Source organism: Arachis hypogaea, chromosome 7 (genome assembly GCF_003086295.3).
Source record: "Arachis hypogaea cultivar Tifrunner chromosome 7, arahy.Tifrunner.gnm2.J5K5, whole genome shotgun sequence".
Classification (NCBI taxonomy): domain Eukaryota; kingdom Viridiplantae; phylum Streptophyta; class Magnoliopsida; order Fabales; family Fabaceae; genus Arachis; species Arachis hypogaea.
This window is the reverse complement of record NC_092042.1, coordinates 75,699,431-75,723,031: the sequence shown is the minus strand read 5'-3', so window position 1 is coordinate 75,723,031 and position 23,601 is coordinate 75,699,431. Positions and strand designations below refer to the sequence as shown.

The window sequence follows — 23,601 nt, the reverse complement described above, 5'->3', positions numbered from 1 at the left end:
CAGGCACGTGTTGCAATAAAAGAATCACGTGCGGACCACGACGCGTGCGCGCACGGTACGCGTGCGCGTCCCTGGCTAATTCTGCGATGTGCGCGCGAGCGCCTTGTGCGCGTACGCGTGCTTGGCCGAGATCAACTCTTTGGCTTTTTGTGCTTCTCTCCACTTGCATGCTTCCTTCCTTGCTTCCTTTGATCCATGCCTAGCCTATTTCAATCCTGGAATCACTAGCAAACACATCAAGGCATCTTATGGAATCAAAGAGGAACTAGAATTCATCAAAATAAGGCTTAAAAAGCATGTTTTTACACTTAAGCACAAATATGGGAGAGATAACAAAACCATGCTAATTCATAGGCTAAATGTGAGAAAAGGTTATCAAGATGCTCTAAATTCAATACAAGACAAACCGTCAAATTGGGGTTTGTCAAGTACCTAGCCACAAGGTCTTACCACGGAGTTTCAGAATTTTTATAAGAAGATATTTAAAGAGAAATCCATTTTTCAAGCTAAGTGATTATCATTGTCTTATGAATCTTTTAAAACCAGCGGTTGACCATCCAAAACCTTTCTTTTCTTATAAGAAAATCTTAATGAGTTTCCTAGACTGTATGAATAACCAACCTGTTCCAAGCATAGATTCATTAAGTCTATGCTGAACCAGCTTGATTTTTTATACTTTACTAATACCTCAATCAGAAACCTATCACAGCCCCAACTCAACCAAATCAGCAATCAAATCATCATATCAGGAAAACAACCCTCAGCTTCACCTCCACCAGCATGAGGAATCTCTCAGTAGCACACACATACAATACAAACAAGGAAAACACAGGTAGAGATAGCAGTTATAGCAAATAGCTCAGATAGCAGTTAATAACAATTAAGCAATTAGACAAACCTGAAAAATTCAAACTCAAGCAACGCATACAAACGCACATGATGAATGCATGTCCTATGGCTAATGAGCTCATTTGTCGGTTATATAGCCGAATCCGACAAGTCTGATAGCTAACCCGGACACTTTCTCTTTGTTGCATATTAATATCATTAGAGGAAATACGTGTCATGTCACCATTAAATGGATTATGTGTCCTGTCACCATTAGAGGGAATATATGTCATGTCACCATTAGAGGGAATAGGTGCCCTTTCACCATTACAACCAGAGAGAAAATACAGATACATTTGTCATCAATCATCCTGAACCATGTCTCATTTATCATATTCATTTAATTTCATAATCAAACACAATCTTCTTCGTTCTTATTCCTCATCTCTTTTCCGGAACAAGTGGACAACGCCATTGTCTCTTACTCGGGGTCTCAACTCTTAATCAAATTCAATTTTATTTTCAAATCCATTTCTCAATATCATTAAATTCGTTCAAAAATCATACTTTTAAGATCAAATCTCATCATTCTTCTTTCAAATTCAATCCTCATCATTCCTCCCATTCTGTTCATTAAGAATTCAAACTCAAAACATAATCTTTCTCTTAATAACTCCAAAACAAGTCATAAAATCCTTATATCTTAATCTTTCTAAATAACCACTTTAAAAGAAATCCCCAATTTTAATAAAAATTTGGGTAGCATCTCCTCTAAAATTTGGTCTAAGCCACCCTTACGGGTCCCATCAAAACCATATTTTCCAACCCGTTCTCAACCAAATTCAATATCAAACAATTATCAAATATCAAATTCTTTCTAATTTTTAAACCAGTTTTGATATCAGATCAGGTTTGATGTCAAACCATTTCAAAATCAATTTATTTCTCTAGTTCAATTTATTTCCAATAAATTAAACTAATTTCCAAATCTCAATCATTTTCCGAAATCCAACCTATTCCAATAATAAGTTTTTCTCAAAATCAACCAGCTCCAATTTTAAATCATTAAAATCAAACCGATTCAAAATCAAACTGCTTCCAAAATCAAATCATTTTCAATGCCGATCTAGTTTCACTATCAATTTCTCATCCACAACCGCACACCACTCAAGCAGTTAGTAATTCAATTCAGCGAACAATCACATCCATAAGACAAACATAATCATAGAAATACATTTTTCACATCCATATCTATCTATATCAATTCTGTAATTTAAAATAGATTTTAATAAAAATCCCTACCTCGAAAAGTCGAACCAACACGTTAAAGAAACCCTTTTCCCTTTGGCCCGAAAACAACGGCGTCATCTCCGACTATGTTCCGCAGCGGTAACAACCACAAGGGCACCGGCTAACAATAGTGCATCAATTCTGACATATAATTGTCGTGCAAAACTCAATAATTTATAACAGAACAGCGACAAAGAGTGATTTCCTGAGCAAAAGAGGCTTATTGGACCACTAGGAAGGAAGGACAGGGACAGCAACACCTCCGGCATGCTTCCTGGTGACCACGGCGCCGTTCTCCAGTAGCCAGGCACGATGGTGCAGCCTTCTCCTCTTCCGACGAGTTTCCCTCCTCACTGTTCGCGTTCTGCTCGTTGGTGACAGCAACGCTCCTCACGGCTCCCTCTCGTTTTGCAATAGTGAAGGATCGTAACAGCGACTGTACTTGAACGACGACGGTTGGAAGCGGCGGCAATGACATGCAGTGGCAGTAAGATGGTAACAACAGTGGTAGAAGCAGCTCAGAGATGGCGTGGAGCGCAGTTACGGCGATCGAAGCTTCATTGACGACGAGTCTGACAGATCGGTGGCTCAGTGATGACGACAGTGGCAGGACGCGACGCCGGCCTTTCTCTAGCGGCGGCGACATTTTGTGAACGGCTCCATTCTCAGCAACTCAGCTCCCATCTCCTTCTCTCTTCTTCCTTGGATCCCTTGCTCTCTTCCTTTTGTCCATTTCTCATTCCTTCTCCCTCTCTATTCTTTTCTGTTTCCCCCCTCGCTTCTCTTTTTTATCTATTCTTCTACTGCTGCTGCCGCCGTGTGTTTGGTAAAAGAAAGGGAAACATAGGCGGCTAGGGTTAGGTTGGAAGGCGGTTAGGGTTTAATTTGGAAATTAGGATTTTGTATATGTAATTAGGAATTTTAGGTTTAAGTTGAGTATTAATTAAAAATCAAATTTAATCCAAGAATAATATCTATAAAAATACTATTTAGTTATCAATTTAAAATTTATTTTCAAATAAATACTCCAATTCAGTAATTAACGATAATAGAAATCAATTTCTTTTAAAATTATAAAATAAAGTTAAAAATCTAATTATTCAACTTAAAGCATATAAAATTCTTATTATTATTCAATTACTAAAGTTTTAAATCATAGATAACAAATTACTTAATTTATATCTAAAATCTCTTAAAAAATAATAATCTTAATTAAATATAATAAATCATAAATAAATTTATTATTTAATTTTTTATAAATTTGGGGTCTTATATGTTGTAAATAATCATATCTACCCTATTGCCTATGCAATTGTAGAATCAGAAAATAAAAAAAGTTGGAGGTGATTTTTAGAGATACTTGAGGAGGATGTGTGGTGCGCGAAATTTAGAACTTCGCACAGCTTGACTGACAAGTGCACCGAGTCGTCCAAGTAATCTCTCAGGTGAGTGAGGGTCGAATCCCACGAGGATCGCTAGATTGAGCAAGTTATGGTTATCCTACAGATCTTAGTCAGGCGGATAGAAAGGTAGTTTTGATTGTTGTAGGCACATAAACAAACAATAACAGAAGCGATAAATGGATAGGATAAAGACGGTAATTAGTAGTTGGTTAAGGCTTCGGAGATGCTTCTTCTTCTGAATTGATACGTCATACTCTCTATTTCAACGATGAATAATTCCTTCAATGGTAAGGCTGTAAGTGATAAAGCCATGGGTCGTGGTCATTAATTTTCTCAGGTCCAGACCAAACATCCGAACGGACTAGATCAATCTGGGAGAGGGTGAAGTACGCGCAAGTCAATCCCTTTATTGATCCTACTCTAAATGCCATAGACAAGGCCGCATCTTCCGAATCAGAGATTGCTACTCTTATGGTTCTAGCCCTTAGAGCCACAGAAACCTCAATTGCACCTGACTAACGAGGTTATATGTCACATACCCCATTAATCCAAATAATTTTATTGGAACCCATGATGCATCCTCAAGATGCAGCTCAATACTATCCGGGTCAGGACTCGTAAAGAACTCATGTAGAATTGAGATTCATAAGGATGAAGAATGACAATGCATCTGAAGGTTGTAGAAGGCTTAGAGAATGGGGGGTTGAATCTATGACCTTTTTTTGCTTTAACGATATAAGGCTTAACTTATAAACTTTCAATATGAATCTGTTTGAACTCAGCAGCAGAAAATTTATGAGACAATTTCGTTCTGTCTCATGAATATCAGAAAATATAATAGAATAGGGAAGAGAGAAGCTAACACCATCATGGATCCTGGTTCAGTTGCCTTGTGCAATGCAACCTACATCCAGTCTCCACCATAACAGTGGTAGAATTTCCACTATAGTTAAAGTATTACATACAGCAATTTCACAGAATTGACACAATCCTTTTCTTATCAAGTTCTAACCTAACTTGACTTGGCTATGTGACAGAAGGCCTAAAGCAGGTTCGAAATTTATCTCAAAATAAGATTGGCGTTGTAAGTATAGTTCCAAACCCAACAATTGGCCAATAATCAAATTTCAATCCCAAAAGATAGTCACAATAAAAATAAATTCAAAACTGAGAGTATTTAGCTCCCGAGTCGTCTCCTAAGGAGTACTTTAGAACAATGAGTGTGCAATTCTGGTTGTAGTGATCAAGGAATTGTAAATGAAGAAATAAATATATAAAGTAATAAAAGAACATGCAAAATTGTAATGATTGAACTAATGAAGAAATTAAAGAACCGATTATGTAATATAAACAAGTAAAGTATAAAAGAGATTAACATAGAAGTGTATGAAAGATTGGAAGCATAAAAAGAGTCTTGCTTGCTTGGAGTGAGCTAAGGGTCCTTTTCTTGTTGGAACCACAACTATGACAATTATGATGGATTAGTCTCACTTGATCAACCCTCACATCGGAAAGTAAGTTAAATGAGCATAAGTGTTCTCAACCTATAAATCCTAAATTACTTGCTAATTGCCTTAGCAACAAATTAGCGTTAGTGGGAACAAGAACAATTAACAATCCAAGAATTGAAACTAAATGTTGGACATTCCAACTCTAGGAACCCAATTGCTCACTTTCCCAAGCCAAGAGCCAAAAATTTAGCCTAAAACCATGTTTGACATTTTGTCAAAAACTTGGTGGGCAAAAACCTTAAACATGAAAAAAATGAGAAAAAGCTTGAAACTAAAAGCAACAATTGATCTCAATCAACAAGAATAACACAAGAAAGCATGAAACAAACTTCAAACATCAAATTCATCAACAAGAAATTGAATTTGCAAGAGAGAAATAAAATTGAACTATAACTTGAATTAGAAGAAAGAGTAATGACAACCTAACTATAAAGAGTAATAACAAGAGAATACTTACAATGGAAGCTAGCAAAATCCAAGATCAAAAATAGAAATGGCACTTGAATGTAGAACCCTACTATAAACCCTAATAGAGATGATGTAAAACTTAGAGAAAAACTAAACTAAAAGCTTCCTACCACTACTCCTAAACTATACTAATGATATGCTATGTTATGTCCTTCATTTCCCGTCCAATATAAGCTAAAAGACTTCAGAAATGGGCCTCCAAAGCCCCCAAATCGCGAGTCACGTGCCTTTTAAATGAATTCATGCGCGGACACTTGTGCGGATGCACAGACGTGTGTGTCCACACACTTTGCGAAAATCCCGTCTTATGCGTATGCACAAGTAGCTGTGCGCACGCACACTAGGCGATGCCTGGTTGGACGCGCGATGCACTCAAAATGATCCACGCGCTCTGATTGGGTAGCTGTGCATACGCTCAAGTAGCTGTACGTACGCACACGTCTCTGAACTCGTCTCCTTTAATTCTTCATGTTTCCTCCACTTTGCATGCTCTTCTTCCATTTTCTCCAACCCATTCCTACCTTATACACCTGAAATCACTCACAAACAACATCAAGGCATCGAATGGAAGGCAAATGGAATAAAATAGATCAAATTAGATACAAAAGAGCATATTTTCATAATCAAGCACAATTTGGGAGGAAAGTTCAAAAGCATGCTATTCAAGGGAATAAGTGCAAGTTTATGTGATGAAAATTCATTCAATTCTAAAAAAAATCATCATCAAATATGGAGTCATCACTATGCTAATACCTAACTCTTCACTCTTAGTGCTAACCCAACTAAGAAAGGGATACCTCACTAGTACAAGATGTAAGACATAGAATCAACCTAAAGAAATATGAAATCACTCTAGGCTTTTTACTCAAGTATTTCTCTCTGCCTCTTTCCACTTTTAGGCTCTTTCAAGAACTCTCTCATTCAGCCTTTTACCTCAAGAAATTACAGAAAGATAAACATTGAAAAGAAAATTACAATCTGTAAAATATCAAGGAGATTAATGCTTCAACAGCCTCTTTGTTATGTGATGAACTAGATTAGCTTGCCTCTGATTTGGTTCCTCATTCTGGTGGAATTCTCCTTTTACTAGGAAGTACTGTCCAAGTTGGTAAACTTCTTCAGAGAACTCTTCTCAGAATATAAACATCCAAACACAGGTTCTCTCTCCTTGCTTCAGAACAATGAAAAAATTGTCTTTTGTATGTCCTTGCATGTTGCTGAGTTGCTCTCTACCAAGTCAACTCCTCGAGCTGTGTGCTACTAACTTACTTTTATTCTCAAATTAGGAACTTTGGTTCTGACCTTCTTTCTTGACTGAAAGCTTCAGGATAGCAAAGAAAAATATTTTCAATGGTAAACCCAGATCTGAACCCTTGAGCTGCAATGTTGTCCCCAAAAAACAAATTTGGCCATTGATTTACAGCAGTGATTATCAGAAATCACTTTTTCCATGTATCCCAAATTAGATTGACAGAGAATTGGAGAAGAAGAGAGGAAAGTAAAATGCATGCAAGAGGAAACAAATCACCTTTAACTTCTAACTTAGCCTAAGATGGTTAGATTTGGGTGATTAGACTTTTGCCTTTCTAATTAAGCTCTCTCTTTCTTTCTTCTTTGATGAAACTAGCAAGAGGAACAAAGTTCTCTCTCTTTTCACTGTGTCTGACCGAAAGAAAAAGGTGAATGTTGCTTTGGTGGAAGCACTTTAGAGGGATTAGCTTGAGAGATCAATTCGGACTTCGGGTTAGCTATGTCCACTTAGCCCATCTGATTTCTTTGCTTTGTTTTCTTTGGGCTTACTTTGTTTAAATAGTCCACTTGCTGTTTCAGTTTATTCCAAATTGGGCTTCTGCTATATTTGATAAATGTGGCCTGCATCACTTAATAAAAAATAATCAGCACTAATTGGGTAGTTAACCCAATAAAAATAATGTTTGTCATCATCAATTATGTTAGTTAATTTCTTAACTCAACAGCATCATAGAATAAAATCACACATTCATTGAAATAGAAAAGTAATTGTATTAATTTATAGGAATTAGCAGAGCTCATAACCTTAACCTAGGAGGTTTAGTTGCTCATATTGTACAGAGAATAAACTGAGTAAAAGTCGAATGTGGTGGGGATCCCAAATGTTAGTGATCTCCCCTTATAAATACTAATGAGTAGACTTAAAGAGAAAACTTAATAATTAGAAATTACAATAATGAAATAAGCTAAGCTAAAGGTGCAAAAATCCACTTCCAGACCCACTTTGGTGAGTGTTTGGGTTGAGCTTGGCTTCTGACTTGAAGGAGTGGGAATTGGACGCCCACTAACAAGTGAATATACTGCTTCCTTGCTCCCCTTGTGGCATTGAACACTGGGTATGGGCGTTCGACGCCAGCCTTGATCATCTTGGAGCGTTGAACGCTAAAAAAAGGGTAATTTGGGCATTCAACACCTATTTTGGGCCTTCATTTTCAAAGCAAAGTATAGACTATTATATATTGATAGAAAGCTCTAAAAGTTAGCTTTTCAATGCCGTTAAGAATGCATCAATTAAACCTCTGTAGCTCCAGAAATACACGTTTGAATACATGGAGGTCAGGATCTGATAGCATCTATTGTCTTTTCTTTGCCTCTGAATCAGACTTTTTCAAAACTTGCTAGAATCACCCAAAAATCACCTAAAGTCATGATAAAAACACAAAAGCTCAAAGTAGTATCCAAAAAGTGAATTTTGCATTAAAACCTACTAAAATATCATAAAACTTAATGGAACATACCGAAAACACTAAGAAAATAACATAAAAAAGCGTATAAAATATCCGCTCATCAATGTGAAAGATTTTCAGGCAAACAGGTTTAACTTCATGTTAGATATGCAGATGTTTCATTATATCAGATTCATGTACTAATTGAAATCTGATATAGGGTATTATTGAAATCTAGCTTAGGGAACTTATTGAATTCTGATTTAGATAATTATTGATGTATGTTATTGGGACTTAATTTGGTTATGATTTAGGTTATCGTTGAGCCTTGTTTAGATAATTATTGCATTCTAATTTAGGTCTTTCTTGAAGTTTGGTTTATGCACTTGTTGAACTCTGCTACAGATACTCAATGAAATATGATTATTAGCTTCTGATTTAGGTCTTTCTTGAAGCTTGGTTTATGGACTTGTTGAACTCTGATTTAGATACTCAATGAAATACGACTATTGAGATCTGATTTAAGTCTTTCAAAAATAGTTTGGTTTATGGACTTATTAAACTCTGATCTAGATACTCAATGAAACATGATTATTGAAATCTAGTTTAGATACAAAATTGTTAGATAATTATTGAAATCTGATTAGTGAACCCAAATAGTTACTTATTGAATTCTTATTGAATTCCCTTTGAATGTACATGTTGAATTTATTGAATTCTTCTTGAGCTGTTTATTTTACTGTATACTTACTGGGGTTAATACTTGCCGTGCAAGAAATATACCCAAATGCCAACCACAAATTATGTGCTATGCATATATGGCAAAATTTTTGCAAAAAATAGAGTGACTTACAGTTGAAAATATGTATGTGGTTATGCAATAAGGCAACCACAACACAAGACTTCAATGCTACCATGGATAGGCTAAAGAAGATTAATGCTGGGGCTTGAGAATACTTGGACAAGACTGGTCCAAAATAATAGAGCAGATCTCATTTTAGTGAATACCCTAAGATGGACAATTACACAAACGAAAAATGCGAGGTATTTAATGCCAAGGTGAAAAAGATGAGGGGAAAACTGATAATCACCATGTTGGAGGAGGGAAAAACCAATAATTACCATGTTGGAGGAAGTGAGATGCTATGTAATGAGGATTATGGCAAGGAATAAAAAAGCTTTGCTTGGGTATAGCGGAAGGTTAGTCCTAACCTGACAGAGTAGATTAGAAAGAGAAAAGAGAGAGAGAGAGAGCAACAAATGGAGGCCTCTTCTTATCGAAGATGACGTAGAAAATGTGTATGAAGTGCAATGTCTGCTCATGAAGATGAGTATGGATTTGGGCAAAGGTACATGCAGTTGTAGACTTTGGCAACTAACTGGACTACCATGTAGACATGCCTATGCTGCTTTAGCTTACCAAAATAGAAGACCCAAAGAGTATGCACATAACTGGCTCACCATGGGTGCATACAATATAGCGTATCAGTTTTCAATGCTTCCAAGCCAGGAGTTCTGGGAGCACCTTGACACCCTACCCATTTTGCCACCACAGTATAGAAAGCCAATTGGAAGACCAACAACCAAGAGAGATAAGAGAAATGATGGCCCTACTAATAAGAGTGACTCTCATAGAACAAAGAGGAGGATCAAAATTATTGTCTACAAATACTGCCTCCAGATATGTGAGTTCAATTCTAGAATCCTAAAATTATTGAATTATTGAATCCTAAAATTATTCAAATTCTAGAGTTATTGAATCCTGTGATCATACTGTGGAACTCGAGTTCCACCTGAAATTCATGTTGAACTTATAATGAGTACTTTTTTTCGTAGGCTAGTCACAATAAGAGAAGTTATAAGAAGAAAAAAAAAAGCAATGGGTGAAGGGAGTGCTGCATTGCAAGTGCCTGCAGGTGATGAGGATGAGAATATGATGGCTGAAATATACTGGGAGGAGACCTTAGATGCTGCAGATGCTGAAGCAGCAGCAACTAAAGAGAGAAATGGTTCTGCAACACCACACGCTGCACAAGTAAGTGCAATGCCTTACTCAATTAGTTAAGTTTTCTTGTTTAACTTGTCACACATCTGATTTGTTTGTTTTTTAGAATTTAGTAACCTCAACTGATGTCGCTGCCAACAAGCTCACAACCACAACCTCCAACAAACAATGCAACAACCAAAAAACAAGTTAAAAGGAGAAGTGTTAGGCGACCTCCTCCGACTGCACAAACACTGCAAACACCTACACCGTCTTCTAACCATCCATCTACAACCCCTTCCACACACAACTCTCAAACTACACCTCACTGTAAGGTGCTAGTGCAGGGACAACCACACAGTTCATGCAGTTCATGCTCACACCTGGTGTGAATCCAAGTGCTAGAGGCTGAGGCACATCTATTAGAGGTAGAGGTCAAGGCAGAGGTTAAGGCAGGATATGTGCATTAAACGGAGCAAAAAAGTGTGTCTCAAGCGGCAGCAGTAACTCAACCCGAATTTCATAGACTATGTGTTCTAATGTGTTTTTGGACGTTCACAAGAGAGGAATTTGTTCCTCTTAGACTATTATGTTTTCGTATTTTCATATACCCAACATTGCTCGTAGACTACTTATGCTTGCCTTTTGTTGTTTTGGTATACTAAAGAGAGATACAAGACTCTTATATTTTGTTATGCATTTTCATGGTCTGTTTAAGGGTAGAGTTAGTTATGCTGGTTTTGAGGATGTGCTGTAAGTTGTCAATACTTGCCTTCTTTGGTTTATGTGATGACTATTATTTTTGACAATCAATGGAACTTGCAGTATCTATATATAAGTTTTTTCCAACATATTGTTAATTTTATCACTCTTCTAACATCACCTTGATCTAATTTTGGAAGAAACATGGGTTTGAAAACCAAAACCATCAGGTTCCTATGTTACAGATTCAGTTTAAGAAGAAAAGAGAGATTGATGTGCATTTAAAATGGCATTATCTAAAGATAAAATTTATCAAAATCAATTTAGATGGCAACAACAAGTTAAAAGCATGGGCGTCTATGTCAATGTATCAGAAATAAAAAAAATAAAACCATGTAAGGATGACTTAGACATCATGTCATGCCAAGATAAAAAAAATCCACTATCTCATGGTTAACAAAAATCCCAAATTATACAAATCTTATATTTTCATCACCAAATATACAACTCAAAAAATAAACAAAATACTACCCCCAACACAATGGTTGAAAGCAACACTTTAATTCCCCTAATTTCACCCCTAAATTTGTCTATTTTCCTAGCTGTCATTAAGGATGCTTGCTGATTTTTTCCAACTGCAGTGATAGTCAATCAATTTTCATGCCTTGCATAAGAATGCTCCAAATTTCTTTTAGCTAAAGATCTTGCTAGGCCCCATCCTTCTTCGATTTCATCCACCCACACAAAGTATTTGCAGTCTCTTATATGAAAAAAAAAAGAAACACACCCAAATGTCAACTGAAATTCAAAAATAAATTTCTCACCTCAACAATAACAGTGCATGGCCATTACCGCCCATAGAGGACATCTGATGAATCATCTATTAGGGTTTGTCATCGTGCCAGACTCCATCAACGCAACCTCCCTCCCACAGAAGCATCTGTCGTCGAACTTGTTCTCCTTCATCTTCTTCGAACTTGAAGAACTACTGCGACTTCCATCATTTGCAGCAGATTTTAATCTGCGCACAGACATTTCGGGGCTTACGAGATAATTCTTTCTAACTGTGGGTGCACTTGACACTATATGAAATTTAACAAGATTCGATTTTTGAGGTATGGTTCAAATTGGGGAAGATAAGTTGCTAGGGTTTCGATTTGAGGAGTAAAACCTTATCAAACGATCATATACCAATGGTTATTTCTACATAGATAACGCTTTGGATGGTTGAAGTGCCATATAGGGTCGGATAATCACGAAGCAAGTGCATATCCAAGACAGGGTACTTGTCACACGAAAAGCATCTTGCGTGGGTACAAGTTCAGTTTCAATCTAATATGGATACATATGTCAGCATTTTCATCTTTCATGGGTACAAATAGTCATTTATTCAAATATTAATTCCAACAACTTTTTCATTTCAATTTTATCCTTATTTTTTTCTTCTTGGTCCTTCGTTTTCTTTCTCTATTCTCCAATTTTTAACATACTACCTTCTTCTCCAACTACCACATAAACCACTACTAAGTTTTATTGCATCATCAACTCACATATTGACACTCCTCCATGTTGATGCAAGCCGATTATAGTATAGTGAAACTTAGGTCAATTTATAAGATATGTTAGAAACAAGAGACTGAGGAGAGGAATCTGAAAAGTGTATTATTCAGCTTGATGAAATGTACAATATACAAGGGGTATTTATAGGTGTTAGATGAATCAACGTAATAAAGACATAGAATCTTACAATTAATATACAGATATGCTATAAATATAAACGATACTAATACGATACTAATACGATACTAATTAATTCTAATGATTCTCTAACATCCCCCCTCAAACTCAAGTGGGTGCTAAGGATACCAGCTTGAGTTTGGATAACAAAGTCCGGAAATGAGTCGGATGATGAGCTTTCGTGAAGATATCAGCAGTCTGATCCAGTGTTCCAACAGCAATGAGACGAATAGCATTAATGAGAATTCGTTGCCGAACAAAATGACAATCAATCTCAATGTGTTTGGTGCGTTCATGAAACACATCATTATGGGCAATCTGAATAGCACTGCGGTTATCACAAAAAACATCAGTAGGAGAGGACTGAGGAGCACCCAGATCTTCGAGAAGCCAACGAACCGAGAGAACCTCAGCAGTGGTGTCAGCGAGGGCACGGTATTCAGCTTCTGTGCTTGACCGAGCGGTGAAGGTCTGCTTCTTAGCACGCCAAGAAATGAGAGCGTCGCCATGGAATAAACAGTAACCAGTAGTGGAACGACGATCAGTGGGATCGCCAGCCCAATCAGCATCGGAGTATGCCTGTAGTGTCAAAGAGGAATGAGCAGAAAAATAAAGGCCATGAAATAGAGTGCCTTTGACGTAGCGAAGAATGCGCAGAACTACTGCATAGTGAGTAGTACGAGGAGCTGACAAGAACTGGCTGAGAACATGAACTGGATAGGCAATGTCTGGTCGGGTGACAGTCAAGTAGACGAGACCACCAACTAACTGTCGATAGAGAGTCGGATTATCCAAAGCAGTGCCATCCATAGGAGTAAATCGAACATTAGGCTCAATAGGAGTAGACTCAGTGCGACTATCTGTAATCCCAGCGCGAGCAAGAAGATTTGAAGCATACTTAGCCTGAGAGAGATAGATGCCATCATCTGTGGAGATGACCTCGAGACCAAGAAAATAGCTGAGAGAACCAAGATCTTTCATCTCAAAGGTATGGTGAAGTGAGGTCTTCAGTTCAGAGATACCGTCAACATCATCTCCAGTAATGATCATGTCATCAACATATAAAAGTAGAAGGACAACTCCTCGTTCACTTTTACGAATGAAGATAGCATTCTCATGAGGACTAGAAGTGAAACCAAGATCGCATATGGTAGAGCTAAACTTGTCAAACCATTCACGAGGGGCTTGCTTAAGTCCATAGAGCGCCTTGCGAAGGAGACAAACCTTACGAGAAGGACAAGGATATCCCGGAGGTGGTTTCATATAGACTTTCTGTTTCAAGTCCCCATTAAGAAATGCATTCTTCACATCCATCTGACTGAGAGACCATTTTTTAACTGCAGCAATGGCAAGGAGAGCTCTAACAGATGTAAGGCGAGCAACAGGAGCAAAAGTCTCTTCATAATCAATACCATACTCTTGCGTGCAACCTTAAGCAACCAAGCGAGCCTTATAACGGTCAATAGAACCATCAGAGCGAGTCTTGATCTTGTAGACCCATCTATTGCCCACAACTTCCTGATCAGAAGGAGGATCAACCAAATCCCAAGTATGTGCTTGTTCAAGAGCCTGTATTTCTTCCTGCATTGCTTTTTGCCAATTTGGATTTGTGGAGGCTTCTTTGAATGACTTAGGTTCATGTTGATGAAGAATAGTAGAAAAGCAATGATAATCAAGAAAGATGAGGAGGTGGATTTCTTACCCGAGAAGAACGAGTGGGAGGAGGAGGCATGACGGTATGAGTGGGATCGCCATCCGGTCTGGAGTCATCAGGAGATGGAGAAGACGGTGGAGCAGGAGCCTCGAGGGGTGGAGTTGGGATAGACCCTGTAGTATCATCACTAGGGAAAAGATCAACATTTGGGTTAGTAAAAAATGGTGACGGAGTAGAAGGAATGGACTCAAAAGAGGAAAAACTAGAGAACATGTTATGCTCCCAGAAGACAACATGACGAGATATACGAATACGGCGAAAAATAGGATCCCAACAACGATAACCCTTATGTTCAGAAGCATAACCAAGAAAACAACACATGCGAGCCCTAGGTTCAAGCTTATTGTGTTCATGAGGCTGAAGAAGGACAAAGCAGACACAACCAAAAACATGGAGGGAACTGTAATCGGGAGAAGTACGATAAAGACGCTCAAAGGGAGTAGTGTTACCAAGAACAGAAGAAGGGAGTCTATTGATAGCATGAACAGCAGTGAGAACGGCTTCACCCCAAACACGCTCAGGACAGGAAGAGGAAACAAGCATCGCACGGACAGAGTCAAGAATATGATGGTGTTTACGCTCAGCTCTGCCATTTTGTTGAGAGGTACCAGGACAAGAAAACTCGGACAAAGTACCCTGTTCAGCGAGAAAATTTAAAAGTTTGGAGTCACGATATTCCATAGCATTATCACGTCTGAAAATTTTAATGACTTTTGAAAACTGAGTTCGAACCATAGTGGCAAAGTTAATGTAAATCTGAGGCAATTCACAACGATTAGTCATCAAATAAACCCAAGTAAAACGTGAATAATCATCAATAAAGACGACAAAATATCGAGCCCCTCCCATAGAAGCGGTAGGAGCGGGGCCCCAAACATCAGAATGAATAAGATCAAAAGGAGAGCATGCAATAGAGGAATTATTATTAAAGGATAACGCAGGTTGTTTTGCTGTGCGACAAGAAATGCAATCTAAAGACTCACTTTGAACTTGACCTAAAACACCCGTAGAGATAAGAGGACGCAATTTTCCTAAGGAGCTATGGGCAAGGCGACGGTGCCACAGGTGAAGAGTAGATGGAGAGGAAACAGCATAGAGATTTGTAGAGGGAACATAAAGGTTCTCGAGCTCAAATAAGCGTCCGACCTTACAGCCAGTCCCGATGATCTTTCCCGTCCGACGATCATGTACACGACAACCAGAAATAGAAAAAATGACATCAAAACCGAGTTCAACAAGTTGACCGACAGAGATAAGATTAAAATTTAATTTTGGAATAAAATAAGCATCAGGAAGATGAATATTGGACTGTGAAATAATCCCGTGATGTGTTGCATGCAAGAGGGAACCATTAGCAGTGTTGACAGAAGGTGCATTTGTAGTGGGAGACAACGACGAAAAAAGATGATGCAGAGGAGACATATGATTGAAACAACCAGAGTCAAAATACCATTTAGAATTACCTGGAGGTGTTGAAAGAGTAGCGGGGCTATTACCAGAAAAAAAGAAAAGTTGCTTAAAAAGGGTTTCAATATCTGATGGAGAGACAGAAGGTGTGTTGTGAGATGTGGAAGAGGTGGACTCAGTAGCAGCAGCAGCAGTAGAGTTGTTGGGACGAGGTTGATACTTGTTCTGATCTGAACGTGGTGGTCGAGTAGGACAGGTAGCAATCAAGTGACCCGAGAGCTTACAATAATGGCAGAATAGTTTCGGGCAGTTGGAGCCAATGTGACCTTTTTGTTTGCACTTACGACATTCAATAGAAGGACAGTCAGAGAAGGAATGCCCAGGTCGGTTACAGTTGCGACAGATTTTGCCCTTTCTGTCGGTGGCAGCAAAGACAGTTTCACTTTTAGAACGAAGCAATCCCAAGCGCGTTTCTTCAGACTTGAGACGAGGAAGAGCATCTTCAAGATTAGGCAAGGGATTCTGATGAAGAAGAGAAGCCCTGACCGGCTCATAGTCATCAGTAAGTGCCATCAGAAATTGGATGAGACGTGTCCGGTTTCGATAATCCTCATATGCCTTAGCATCAGCGGGATCTTTAAGAAGAGGCTCACAAGAGGTCAACTGATCCCAAATAATCTCCATCTGAGCAAGAAAATCAAAAACTGCTTGGCCACGTTCTTGCTTAAGGCTATGAAGTTCCTTAAGCAGTTGGTACTGATGAGAGAGATCAGAAATAGTGTAACATTTTGCCAAATGATCCCATACCTCTTTAGCAGTTTCAAAACACCCAAACTGTAAATGAATGCCAGGAGTAGAAGTGTTGCGGAACCAAGTGATAATCTGATGATTTTTACTATCCCAATCTTCCAATTTCTCTACATAGTCCTTTTCCTTCTCAGCATCCTCCTTAGATTTGGAGGCACCATCTTTAGAGTTGTCGGACACAGTTGGCTTAACAGGACAAGCGATATCACCAGTCACATATCGCCATAATTTGCGCCCTTTAAGAAATCCCCGCATAGCTTCAACCCAATGTGCATAGTTGGAGCCATTAAGGATAACAGGGATAGGCTGAAAGACATCCGGTTTATCCATAGTAATAGAAGAAATAGCAAAGGAAAGAAGAAAACTGCAAATTCGGGGCAGAAAATGAGAAAACGGAGCGCGGAATCGGAAAGAGCTCACCCAAAAATCTTAGGGAGGGTCCCACTTGTCCGGCACATCAGTGCCACGACAGCAGACACGTCAGCGCCACGTCAGCAGACACGTCAGCAAATGAGGACACGTGTCAGCACCTGATAGGAGGGAGGGCCACGCTGGCAGTGAGGTGGAGACACGGGTCGAGCGGCACGGTTCGGGTCGGGTGATGCGGGTCTGCAGGGAAAGCGTGGTCGCGACACGTGGCACAACCAGGAACGTTGGATTGGCGTGCGAGATCAACGGCTGCTGAGACTCTGGAAGACCAAATTACACAGGTGGCCAGCTTACTTCCGGCGGCGCGTGACGGCGCGTCCGGTGGAGTCTGGTGGCGATGTTGTCGGCGTTGGAAAGCCGGCGAAGAGAAGATTACAATGATGCCGGAGGTGACGAACCAAAGTGTCGGAATCACAGAGAAAAATGAGGGCAAAGGGGCACGGGTGGAAGCTGGAAGGGAGAGCAACCTAGTCGTGGCAGCGTCTTGAGGCGGCGCGTGGAGGCGCGTCTGGAGGCGGATGGCGGCGTTTTTGGTTGCTATGGAAGAACGGCGACAAGACGAACAAGATGGGTATGGGAGTGACGAACCAAAGCGTCAAAAAGGCAACCAAAAAGGAGGCCAAAGATGACAGCCGGAAAGGGAAAATCAATAAGTCTATGAACGAAAATTCATTGAAAAAAAAAATGCCTAAGCTCTGGATACCATGTTAGAAACAAGAGACTAAGGAGAGGAATCTGAAAAGTGTATTATTCAGCTTGATGAAATGTACACTATACAAGGGGTATTTATAGGTGTTAGATGAATCAACGTAATAAAGACATAGAATCTTACAATTAATATACAGATATGCTATAAATATAAACGATACTAATACGATACTAATACGATACTAATTAATTCTAATAATTCTCTAACAAGATATATGTGTGTCTGGAATTTGTATTATTAGGTTCATGCTATGTGGTAATTTGTGTTGTGAGAAGAAAAAAGGTGGTAATAACAGAAGAATTAGAGACAAAAGAAACGAAAAAGAAAGAAGATGATGACAAAAGTGAAATATAAATTTGGATTTAAAATAAAATTTAATTATGTAATACATCAAAAATAATTATTAATTTCATTCAGGAACGGAGCTAAATTTTTTCTTTTTGGGAGAAACCAACATGAAAAATATAAGTTAAGAGGAATATAAGTTAAGAGGAGAGAAAAATTGAAAATTAAAAAGGGATAAAACAAAAAAATTAAAAACTTGGTATGTACAAATTATTAATTTGGGGGCATTGTCTCCTTCCGATTAACATGGCTCCGTCACTAATTTTATTGACAGCGTGAATTGGTATTCAAAAAACGAATGTAACTATACACCTATATAAAATATTTTACACAGTCAATGCATTAAAATTAAATTTTTTAAAATATATAAGAATATTTAAATGCTAAAATCAAATTAAATTTTAAAAATATTTTAAAATTTTTAAAAAATTTTAAAAACAAACAACATATTTTACTTTTTATTTGATATTTGCTTTTTTAGACAACCATAAATATAAAAATATTTCCTACATTAATTTAAATAAAAAAGAAATTAGAAAGAAACAAAAAAGAGATAATTTTTTAATTATTATGAATTTTTGTTTGTATTTTAAAATTTTAATCGAAAGTGAGGATGCTTTGAAAATTATTTACAATTAGTGTATTAATAGAAAAAAAATTATTATTAATTTATTCTTTTATTATATAATAATAATAAATACGAAATTAGTTGATATGGTAAGTATTTCATATTCTAACTAAGAAATTTTGAGACCAAAGTCTTAAAATTAGCAAAAAAAACATAATTTTTTTACAAAAAAAATTTGTGTACAAATTTTTTGTGTATGTAATTGTAAAGACTAAAAGAGAGCAAAAAATAAAAAAAACGAGTATTGATACATGTACATCAAAGTTTGAAAATTCAAACAAGCACATGCTCCATTACGAACTGTCAATCGCATTGGAGTTGTTCGTGAATGCGAGAAACTGCTGCATCCCAAACCCTATTCACGATCGAAAATCGGAAACACTTAGTAAAAGGAATAACTATTTAGACAATAGTTTGCATAAAAATCAAGTCAAATAATATTCGATCAAGAAGACGAATTTATTTTAATTGAAAGATAAGAGAGCAAGGATAGTATTATCATTGGTGTCTAAAGCTGAAATTGTAAACGCAGCACTTAGGGTGAGTTTGATTTGCATTTTCATTTTTTATTTTTATTTTCAGTGATTTCTATTTTCAAAATTTTATAAAAAGAACAGAAAACAAGAGGTAAATATGTTCACAAAATTCTAAATACATAAAACACTGACCCTCAATGACCCTTGACAAAAACTTAGTATGACCAAAATACCAAACAGAAGGTGAGCAAAACAGTTATGCAATTCCATTTGAACCAGACGCAACATAAAGCTATTTGAACCGTTAAAACTTATAACTTACAGTTGCTTCAAATGCTAGCCCATGTGATAGTCATCAGTCCATGCCGGCATTCTTGGGCTCCTGCTCCGGTTCTGCCTCGGATTTGTACCATGTAGTGTAGGGAAAACATGAAATATTAACGACTTTACATGCAATAAGAACTATTGCCTTCCAAAGAGATCAGTTACCTGGATTGGCATGTTCATGGCGTCCCTGGTATATGGTCTCCATTGTAAGCATCTTTAAAGATATTTTTCTAAGGTAATCAGTCTGAAATAAGGTGAAACCACATCCAATCAATCTTCCATCATCCATATATGTGTTCGCATAGATAATGATAAATGAAAACGACAATGAGGCCAGTTACTCGTAAGTATATACCTGGCTGGATGCAGCTGCAAAAATCTTCTCCTCCAACCTTCGGGCAATCTTCCAAAGTTCTTGTGATCCCTCTGGACGACTAACAGGAAGATGTCTTCCTATCTTTTCCATTCTGAAAGAAAACCAGAGTAGCTTCATAGTTAGATCAAAGTGACTGATATTTTAAGATCCACAAAGGAGAGAACACAATTGTCAAAATATCAATGAAACATGCTCGTCGTCCACTATATAGACTAGGAGCAGCACTAGCTTGCTAAAGCTCATATAGAGATTATGAATGAATTGATGAAATTGTTACCTTCAACGGTAAGTATAGGTTACAAAATATAGAAAAATGGTATATCAAAACTCAAACGAGAATGAAGAGCTAACAATACCTTGTGATCTATCAAACTAGAAATTTATATAGTTTATTAGTGCTACAGCTTTCACTAGAAGACATCTATTCAGTCAAAGGGGGAGAAAAATATTAAGCGAACAGAGGATTATAAATCCTCCTAAAAATTAAAGAAAGGAAAGTGCATATACGGAACAGAAATAACTTGATGTAACAAAGCTACTCAAACCATAAGTATTAATGCAGTAATGGACATCTCTTTTAAAAGACCAAGTGCTTTAGAATAAATAGAAGCCAAAAGCATAATATTATCCTAAAGTAGCTGCTTATTTGATGTGACATATACAGGATTGCAGAAGCAAACCTCCAACCAAACAATCCAAAGTTAAGGAAATATTGTATATTTTGATTTGTATCTTCTTCAGTTCCTCAACTAAAATGCACGCTTTGTGATCAAATTATTTCCGTATGACAAACCTCAAGGAAATATGATTTATGGCTACTTTTCTTTCAAAGTGCAAATGCAGGCAAAATGAAAGCTATTCGGATCACCGAATACAACATAAGATGAAATTTACATTTTGTTGACAATTCTTTGCCGGGAATCAGGGCGAAGCTGAGATCTCCATTCCCTTTCTCTTGCTTCTGTAAAGGGATGGCCAACATGAATAGGCTCCAGTTAATGGTATAAGTAAATTTACATTATCTGAGGTACAAATGATAAGACATTAAATCATTCCAAACTGTAAGGAGGAAATAAATGATAAATTAAAGCACTAGAATCATGAGAACAAAACAGTATCTAGATAATCAATAGAGTCATGCATTTGCCATGGACATGAAAGTAAAGATTCACTATTTTCTAAATCAATCTATGCACAAATGAACAAAATTTGGTAAACAATCAAATCTATGTGCAAGTTGATGGTCAAGACGGTTACACCGCATTTACAACATAGATTATGAAATAGCATAGAACAAGAAAATTTGAAGGTGAAGAATCCTTGAAAAAACTGAAATGGGCTAGTGCCAGGGCCTAGTAATTGAATTCTATACAGAAGTTGACAGCAACAATCTGAAACTTACTCTCCAACAAAAGAAGCTTAGAAGCTATTTCGTCAAAATAATCAGCCTGAAATTAAGCAGCACAATAGAAATTAGTAAAGGGAAAGAGTCAATAAAAAGGGAAACCAAATTATATTAGAATTAAAATGGAATAGACCTAACTCAACCCCAAAAGCTAGCTTAGGGAGTGAGAGATGCGGGACTTATAATGTACCCTTTTACACTCAGGAATGATGGTATGGAGCATTAACATCTGCAGCTGAATCGATACACTATATTAAAATTGAAATTGAATAGGCCTGACTTAACCCTAAAGCTAGCTCAGGGCTAGGAATATCCTGCACTTATAAATTATCTAGAAACTATATTTTTGAGAGATGTGAGACTTGTAATAAATTATGAAGCTACCTGGTTTGTAGCACCACCATAACTTTTCTGCTCAATACTATGAGCAATTTTTTGAAATTCAAGGTCTTCATCATAATCACCAAGAGGATGACCGATTTTTAACTTGTTCATTCTGTGAAATGAAAGGATAGTGGCATGAATTGAAGAGAAGACACAAACCATTGCAACATGAAAAAGAAAACAAACCGTTAGACTTACATATTGTTGAGGAGGAGTTGGCGGGTTTCAGGGTGCAGTTGATCCCTCCAGTTACTCGTTGTTGTTGTGTCCATCACTGATGAATGAAGGGTTCGCTCTTCAAACCAAAATTAATCAGAAGAGACTTCTGATGAAAGAATTTCAAAGCTACCAACACCTCCAAAGCTTTGATCATCAAAAGGAAAAGGGGGTAGCAGTAACTAAAAAGGAAATAGAATGAATCAAACCCCAAAATCAAATGGTAACTTTTGATGAGATGGCGATGGATTCTGCGAGCTGAGCTGCTGCCACAAGAATAGAATTGTGTAAACCCGAAACCAAAGCATGATTGATTTCTGCGGCACACGCTAACGCATATGGTATACCTTTTCTCTTTTCTTTCTTTATTATTTATTTTTAGGTGAATTCTACTATGCAGTAGAGGATGTGTATGATATAATTATGTGATAAGTGTCTTATTTAAAAAAAAAAAGACAAAATTTATCATAGTCTGTCTACAAACTTACTATAATGTAATTTCACGTGATGAAACTCATAAACAATTATAATAATGTGAGGTATTAGTAGTAATTATATTAGTATAATTATGGGCTTGTAAGTTGAGCCTTTTTAATTTTTTGGACAAAAGAATGAATTTAAAATAAAGATACCCGTAGACACAATAAAAGCTTAAACATGCTAAATTGCTAACTCTCACAGATTATTTATTATTTTCTTCCTTTTTTTCTCTTAATTCTCTCTATATAATATATATAGGACAATAAAATCCAAAAAACAAAATTTCTCTCTTCATAGTTAATTTAGTCTATTAATTAACATATATATTTATTTTTTATTTATTTAAATATTATCTAAATAATAAAAATAATTATTTAAGATAATAAATTTTTTTAACTTAATAAATTGTAAACAAAATTTGTGATAGATATATATAACAAAAAATATTTTAGGAGCAAAATTATTACGCCAAAGTAATTTTAATTTTGGTATATATATATATATATATATTTATATATATATGTTATAGATTCTTTATCTACCTTTTCAAACAAAAAAAAAATAAATTTCTCAAAAAGTAAAAAAAAAAAATAAGAATTTCTAATTCATTTTCGTGATTTTTTTTTCATTTTAAAATGAAATTACATGAAATGTTTTCTTCTTCTCAATGACAATTACAAAAATTGTAGTGTAAATTATAATATGTTCTCTTAAGTCTTAACTTTAACTCACGAATAATTTATTGACTAAATTTTTAAAATAAAAATTTCACCGAGTTATCAAATACTCTCGTATAATGTATTTTTTATATTTATGTTTTTTATAATTTAGTTTTAATCTAATAAAATTTAAAAATAACCTATTTTAATTTCTAACAATCAAAATATTCTGCAATAGTAGGTTAGATACTTACGAAATATTTTCAAATAAAAAAATAGTTAAAACTTAAAAGTCTTAACTTATCTTTTTAATTATTTTTCAATTTATAAATAAATTTTTTTAAATGTTTTATTTTTTATATTTTTAAAAAATAATATATATATTTAAATTTGAGGATTAATTACGACTGTTAATAATTACTCTAAAAAATACAACTTTAAATATTTTACTATATCAAACTGATAAAACCAACAAAATATTTTTTAAAAAGACAAAAAAAAGTATTTTAGAGGGACTTAAAATGCCATAAATAAATATCGAAGAAGTAAATTTTTCAAAAAAACATTAGCAACTTTTACTGTAAAGCCACTCTTTTGTCCTAAAAAAACCAACTTATAAG

General features: G+C 36.4%; 2 protein-coding genes across 9 annotated transcripts; both read right to left on the bottom strand.

Annotated features, from left to right (window-relative positions):
• Nucleotides 1-7,502: 7,502 nt before the first annotated feature.
• Nucleotides 7,503-22,319, bottom strand: LOC112703497 (uncharacterized). 8 transcript variants are annotated; one of them, XR_011864157.1, is made up of 10 exons: nt 21,825-22,256; nt 21,627-21,738; nt 21,433-21,477; nt 21,240-21,285; nt 20,732-20,798; nt 19,817-19,928; nt 19,624-19,705; nt 19,457-19,527; nt 14,322-14,460; nt 7,503-8,169 (listed from the first exon to the last, which is right to left on the bottom strand). XR_011864157.1 is itself a non-coding variant. In XM_072199649.1 (9 exons), exons 1-8 carry the CDS (start codon nt 21,896-21,898, stop codon nt 19,490-19,492), a joined length of 576 nt encoding a protein of 191 aa, XP_072055750.1. In that variant the 5' UTR covers nt 21,899-22,256; the 3' UTR covers nt 7,503-8,169; nt 19,457-19,489. The 8 variants fall into 8 exon arrangements, 5 of the variants coding, with proteins under 5 accessions (XP_072055750.1, XP_072055751.1, XP_072055752.1 ...); XR_011864158.1 differs by lacking the exon at nt 14,322-14,460 and having other exon boundaries at nt 7,503-7,954; nt 8,048-8,169; XR_011864159.1 differs by lacking the exon at nt 21,433-21,477 and having other exon boundaries at nt 21,825-22,319.
• LOC140174410 (uncharacterized) lies at nt 11,759-16,877 on the bottom strand. The gene is made up of 4 exons (XM_072198861.1): nt 15,317-16,877; nt 14,322-14,446; nt 13,077-13,198; nt 11,759-11,903 (listed from the first exon to the last, which is right to left on the bottom strand). Exons 1-4 carry the CDS (start codon nt 16,875-16,877, stop codon nt 11,759-11,761), a joined length of 1,953 nt encoding a protein of 650 aa, XP_072054962.1.
• Nucleotides 22,320-23,601: the final 1,282 nt, after the last annotated feature.